The sequence below is a fragment of the Phoca vitulina genome, unplaced genomic scaffold, assembly GCF_004348235.1.
Source record: "Phoca vitulina isolate PV1807 unplaced genomic scaffold, GSC_HSeal_1.0 scaffold8, whole genome shotgun sequence".
NCBI lineage: Eukaryota > Metazoa > Chordata > Mammalia > Carnivora > Phocidae > Phoca > Phoca vitulina.
In genome coordinates this window covers 50,255,880-50,262,538 of record NW_022589711.1, presented here as the reverse complement: position 1 = coordinate 50,262,538, position 6,659 = coordinate 50,255,880, and the positions used below count along the sequence as shown (strand labels likewise).

Genomic DNA, 6,659 nt, shown 5'->3' with positions numbered 1-6,659 from the left:
GAGGAAAGCGCCGCGCCCCGTCAGGGGAGCCGTCCCTCCAGCGTGCCACAAGGGGGCGCCCTGGGCCGCCGAATCGGCCCGTTTGCAGGTTTCGGAAATGTTGAACCGTCTGCGGATGCAGAAGTGGGGGCGAGTTGAAAACAGTGTGAGAAAGAATTCTTTGATAGGCTTACATTGTGCTAAATTGTCTGATTTTTGGAAGCGCCTGCAGCTCTCCAATATCCACGGTAGGTACTGAACTGTTTTGTCAATGGCATTTCCAATCCTCCCAAATGATACAATTTTCATATATAAAGAACAACTTTAATATCCTCCCAGAAACACCAATGATAACACCAGTGCAGTGGCCAAGCAGTTGGTCAGTTCTTGCTTCCTGCTTGCCACACCCATCGCGCTTCTCTAGAAATAATAATAGATAACATTTCTGAGAACCCATGTGTCATTGTTACATGAATGCACGCATTTCCCCTTCACCAACAGTACTGTGAAGTGGGCACCACCATGCCCGTGATCAACGGTATGCATGAGGAAACTGAGGCACAAAGAGCTACAGTACCCGGCCCAGGTTACTGCTGGCAAGTTAGTTACCACTGCTGGTAAATGGCAGGAAACCACCGGACTGCGGAACATGCAGGACATCAGGGCAAGAAGCCCCCGCACCTGTTGGAAGGAGGTGCTTTGGGATGCCTTAGCAATCCTTATGCTGCAAGAAAACAAGCCAGTGTGCATCCAGCTTGTTTCTTCAAAATCTCCTGAGGGCATGAGGGTGGTAAAATAAAAAACACCAACAAGAAAAAAGAAACCCTACGAAATCTTTTTATATGCAGTTTTGTGGCTCATTTCATTCATGAATTCATCCAGAGCACTACAGCAGGTGGGTCGGACCATTCACTCCACTGCCCTGGGTCTAGCTACAAATGGCTATGAGACCCAGCACGGGACAAGATAGAGCCCAAGTTTTCAACCTTGGCTCAGCATTAGCGTCCCTGCAGGAGTTAAAGATAAAACTGCTATCTGGGTCTGCCCCAGGCCGATTGAATCAGAATCTCAGGAAGTAGGGCCCACCCAGGTACCTGTTGTTACAGTTTGCTTCACCTCCCCAGTGATTCTGAGGTTTGATCAGCATCAAGAACCAAACTCCTGGGATGCCTGGGTGGCTCAGTCAGTTAAGCATCTGCCTTCCGCTCAGGTCATAATCTCAGGGTCCTGGGATCGAGCCCAGGGTCGGGCTCCCTGCTCAGTGGGAAGCCTGCTTCTCTCTCTCTCTCTCTGTCTGCTTGTGCTTTCTCTCTCTCTCAAATCTCTTTTTAAATCTTAAAAAAAAAAAAGAAAAGAAAAGAACAAAACTCCTTTTTATATAGCTGAGGAAAGGCCCGGAGAGGAGCCATGATTTGCTAGAGGCAGAATGTTAAGGAAGGGGGGAGTCAAGTGTCCTGATTTCTATCCCAGAACCCATCAAAAGACTGGGCGGCCTCCAGAAGGAGACAGGTAGCAGGAGGTGAGGACTCCTGGGGTGTGGGGCACACTCAGAGTCTCTTCTCTGCTGCCCTCAGTCTGAGCCAGAGGACTGCTCAGCACCTCCTGCTTCCCCTCAAGACCCTGTGGCCCCCTCAGAGGTCAGGACTTCTACCACCGCAGACGCCGGTTCCCCAACGTTCACCAGGTGGTTCGGTCGCCAGATAAATACCCAGGTAAACTTGGGTTTCAGATAAACTACACACAGTTTTGTGCTATAAGGATGTCCCATGCAACATGTATATGTTGATCTGCAAAATCTGGCCATGCTACCCGAAAGAGCACAGTGACTCTGGTCTCGCTGAGCCAACTGGAAAGGGAGGACAAGCAGCTTGCCCGGATGACATAGCCCCTGGCCGTCAGCCAGGGCTCTTGCCCCAGTGTCATTCAGCACAGAGAGAAATGACTGTATTTCAATGTAATGAAGACTTAGAGTTTGGGGGAGAATATAATTAAGAGAAATGCCTCCTCGATGATCTTGTTCCTTTATCTCCGGCAGTGGGGGCACGACTATTCGGACCGCGAGCTGTAGTTCAGACCGGCGTTCACTGGGTAGAGGCTTGTGAAGCTCCTGGATGTGCTGGGGCTGCGACGCCCTCCCCAGACAGTGCGCATCACCCCCAGACGGAAGCCAGCAGCCTAAAGCAGCCGGCCTTTGGCCGGGGTCAGGAGAGCACAAGCCTGGGGCTGGCCTTACAGGACCCTCAGACACTCGGGACCTCGGCCTCCCAGAGGTGGTACAGTTCCCCAACCTTGGAGGACCGATTAAGAGTATTAATCCAGGGGCACCTGGGTGGCTCAGTCAGTTAAGCATCTGCCTTCGGCTCAGGTCATGATCCCAGGGTCCTGGGATGGAGCCCCGCATCAGGCTCCCTGCTCAGCGGGGAGTCTGCTTCTCCCTCTGCCTCTGCCCCTCCCCCCTCATCTCGTGCTCTCTCTCTCAAATGAATAAATAAAATCTTTTTTAAAAAGATTATTAATCCATAATGCTTCTGGGAATTGAACCCAATGAATTTGGGAGTCTGTTCCTTTGGCGAATCTGGTCAACTACCTTCCATCACCTTAGAATTTGTGGTGATTTTGATTTGAGCCTCGGGAAGCATGTTTTTTAAAAGGGCATCCCTGGACACAATGGGGGAGTTGCACTTCCTTGTCTGAAGCTGACATCACGCTCCTGCCTTCCCCAAGCCTGTCCCTGCCCTTGGTTCTTGGCTTCACTCTCCTCCCCGCCCACCACCAAGACCTGCACCCTTGTCTGATCTCTCCTGCCAGACTGTGAGTGAGTTCCCGGAGGGCCTGCCAGACGTCAGATTCGCGTCTCCCTCCCCAACCCCAGCATTTCACCCAGACCGGTCCACACTGCAGGCAGGAGAACCAGGTAGGAGGCTGCACACGGTCCGGTCCAGGGAGACAAAGAGCCTCCCGGGGCTGGGAATGGGAAGGGGGAAATGGATAAAGGGGTGCTCAGAAGTGTTCCTGGATGGGTGGGTCATGACGTTCAAGGGGGAGGAGAGACTGGAGAACACACCCAGCTCCTGGGCTTGGCAATCTGCTGGAGAGGAATCCCGGAGGAACCGGGGATGGGTTTGCTTTACAGATGTTCGAGGCGGAATGATCGAACAGGGGGCTGCTGAGCAGGCAGATAGCTCATCACGGAGCCAAAGAAGACCTGAGCCCGAGATGGAGATGCGGGTCATCATGCATCCGACCCCAGGGACACGCATGAGATTCCCCGGGGAGGCCGAACAGGAGGGCACAGGGTGGGGGGGTCCCCAGCATGGAAGGGGTGGCTGGGAGACTGAAGGAGTGGCCGGGCTGTGAGAGAGTGGTGTCCTGCAAACCAGAGGAGAACCATTGCAGGGAGCGAGCGGCCCCAGAGTCAGATGCCATCAGAGAGCAGAGAGCTGAGGCGCCTCCAAGCCCCACTCACTGCCCCTCCCGCCTCCCCACTCAAGGAGCAGCCCTGTTGTCCGTGGGGGGAGAAGAGGGACTTGGCGTGGCGGGGAGTCCAAACGGCTGCTGTTTGCCTCCCCAGGCCCCATTCATCCTAGTCTCCCCTGGCGACAGCGCAGGAGGTGGCCCCAAATGACACACGCACCCCCCCCCACGCCAGTCAGACCTCTGCCCCTCATCCTTCTGCTCACCTCTGCTTCTACCACCTGCTTTGTTTTTCTCTATATCAATTGAAACCAAATTCCCAGGGAGAGAGATCGAAACGGACGTTTGGCCTTTGAGCTGGAAGTCCGAAGAGGACCTGGACTGGTGGTGCCTGAGGCCTGGAACCTCAGGACGCGATGAGAGTGGGGTGGGTATTAGATCATCCGGAAACACCAGGGAGATGTTCTTTTATTCTCCAGACTGTGGTGCAGCTTTAAGGGCTGCTTGGCAAAGCTCAAGGAGGGCCGAGGTAGGGCCCAGCCTCGGTGATAGTAACAGAAGAGGGGGAGGAGGGTAGAGGCCACCGAGCCACCTCCTCCACCCGAGGGACTCAGCTCCGTCCCTGGCATCTGCACAAGCAAGGCTTTGGCTCTCCCTCTGCCCCCACCTCTGGCCTGGCCAGGCCCCGGAGGCCACCTAGGCAGGCTCCTGGCTCCGCACGCCCCGCGCCTACTGCCCCCCTGGCCAAGCCTCGATAGCCACGGTGAGCCTCACGGAGCCACAGCGGGACTTCAAGTCCCAGTGCTGGCTGGCGTTGTACATCAGTCCCGGGGGGCCCGAGCCCGGCCGGGGAGACAGCTGGATGTTCAGCCAGCGACACCGGGCCTCGTCACAGGCGAGCACCACGGTCCCCTCGGGGTTGCTGTAGGTGCACCGGCTCCAGACGGCCCTCCCCTGCACGGCCAGATCCCCGCTGCCCCCGGGCTCCCTGTCCTCCAGCCCCGGGGCCTGGAAGGCCAGGCGGTGCCGGGGGATGGGACACACCAGCTGCTCCTCCTGCAAGGCGGCCAGTAGCTGGCCCTTCAGGTAGGCGGGGCCGGCGCAGTAGGTGTGGGTGTTGAAGAGCCGGTCGCTGTACTCGCTCAGCCAGCTGAACAGGTAGGCCAGGTGGCAGTCACACTGCCAGGGGTTGCCGTGCAGGGCCAGGTTGAACAGGTTGTAGTTGGTGTCGAAGATGCCCTCGGGGAGCGTGGTCAGTTGGTTCCGGGAGAGGCTGAGCAGCTCCAGCTTGGACAGGTTCTGGAAGAGGGCTGGGTGCAAGGCCGTCAGGTTGTTGCTGCCCAGGTAGAGCTTGACCAGCCCCTCCAGGTCTCTGAAGACGCCGGCCGGGAGATGGGTGAGGGCGTTGTGCGAGAGCGTCAGGGAACTGAGGCTGGACAGGTTGGCAAAGGCGCCCTCGCTGACAGCCACCAGCTGGTTGTAGGACAGAGACAGGCCCACCAGGCCTGGGGTAGGGGCGAAGAGGCCGGCGGGCAGCCCCCGCAGCGCGTTCCCCTGCAGGTTCAGGAAGGTCAGGTTGCCCAGGGAGGAGAAGACGGAGAGGGGCAGATGGCGGATGGCATTGTGCTGTAGCCACAGCTTCTCCAGCTGAAAGAGCCCTGAGAACACGCCGGGGGGCAGCTCCGAGATCAAGTTGCTGTCCAGGAAGAGCTCCCGCAGGCTGCCCAGTTTGCCGAACACGCCCTGGGGCAGGCCGGAGAGCGCGTTGTTGCTCAGCCTCAGGGTCTGCAGGCTGCCCAGGGCGTCGAACAGCTCCTCGGGCAGCTGGGCAAGCAGGTTCTGAGCAAGGTTGAGGGTCTTCAGACCCCCCAGAGGCCAGAAGAGCCTCCCAGACAGGCTCTGGAGCCGGTTGCCCTGCAGCTGGAGAGACTCCAGGACGTCCATCTGGTGGAAGAGGCCCTCAGGCAGAGCCTCCAGCATGTTGAAGTTGAGGGTGAGCTTGCCCAGCGAGGTCAGGTTGGAGAAGGTGTCAGTGCTGAGGTTGGAAAAGGCGCCGCCAGTGATCTCCAGGTCCTCCAGCCTGGGCAGCCCCCCGAAGGCGTCGGGCCCTAAGTGGTGGAGCTGGGTGTTGAGGAAGACCACCTTGGTGAGGTTGGGGCTGCCGCTGAAGGCCCTGGCTCCCACCGTGGTGAGCGAGGTCTCTACGAAGATGATGTCTGTGGCGTGGGGCGGGATGTCCGGCGGGATGGCGGCCAGCCCCTCATCGGAGCAGAACACCTCCTGGATGAAGCAGTCACAGCCCGCAGGGCAGGGCCGGGCAGGCCTGGCCAGCAGCAGGAGGCCGGCCCAGCGCAGCCAGGCCCCGGGCAGCATCTCCTGACCCCAGCAGGAAGAGAGAACAGAGGTGACACCTTTCTCGAGGGCAATGAGGTACAGGGACCAGCGCCCGGTGGGGGGGGGCAGTCAGGAGACGGGGATTAACTCTCTCGGGGGGGCCCCCCGTTGGGACAGTATGTGTTTTCAGTGGTTGTTTTCAGACTGCCTCGCGGCAGCCTTGCAAGATCCATGAGACCCGGGTTCGGACCTCCTGACAGGGTGTCACGTGGCCTGTCCATAGCCACCTGGCAGGTTAGTGGCAGGACCAAGACCCAGGTCTCCTGGACTTCCCGTGTGCTTTCCAGGTGGGGAGAAAGGGTGGAAGTGAGATAAAAAGGCATGGAGGGACGCCTGGGTGGCTCAGTCGGTTAAGCGGCTGCCTTCGGCCCGGGTCATGATCCCAGGGTCCTGGGATCGAGTCCCACATCGGGCTCCTTGCTCAGCAGGGAGCCTGCTTCTCTCTCTCTCTCCCTCTGCTTGTGCTCTCTCTGTCAAATAAATAAAATCTTAAAAAAAAAAAAAAAAAAAGGCATGGAAGAGAGGGAAAGGAGGAGACCATGGGTATTATGGAATTTTTAAGGTTATGTGTAATATCTGGGTAGGTTATTAGTGTGCGGGGAATTTTTAACCCATAACTCTTCCTGGGTTTCCAAATCTCAGCACATTGCAGAGCCTAATGATGAGGAGACTCGACCATCTGCTCTTGTACATCCACTGGGGGTGAGAACAGCTGCAGGGACAAGATGGGCTCTTTTTTTTTTTTTTTAGATTTTATTTATTTATTTGACACAGAGAGAGAAAGAGAGAGAGAGAGAGCATAAGCAGGGGGAGTGGGAGAGGGAGAAGCAGGCTCCCGCTGAGCAAGGAGCCCAAATGCGGGGCTCGATCCC

General features: G+C 57.3%; 1 protein-coding gene across 1 annotated transcript; it reads right to left on the bottom strand.

Annotated features, from left to right (window-relative positions):
• Positions 1-3,825: 3,825 nt before the first annotated feature.
• On the bottom strand, positions 3,826-6,127 carry CPN2 (carboxypeptidase N subunit 2). The gene has a single exon (XM_032406214.1). It carries the CDS (start codon positions 5,764-5,766, stop codon positions 4,123-4,125), a length of 1,644 nt encoding a protein of 547 aa, XP_032262105.1. The 5' UTR covers positions 5,767-6,127; the 3' UTR covers positions 3,826-4,122.
• Positions 6,128-6,659: the final 532 nt, after the last annotated feature.

Excerpts from the sequence above, each read along its gene's own strand:
- CPN2 (XM_032406214.1), bottom strand. The coding sequence starts at position 5,766 with ATGCTGCCCGGGGCCTGGCTGCGCTGGGCCGGCCTCCTGCTGCTGGCC.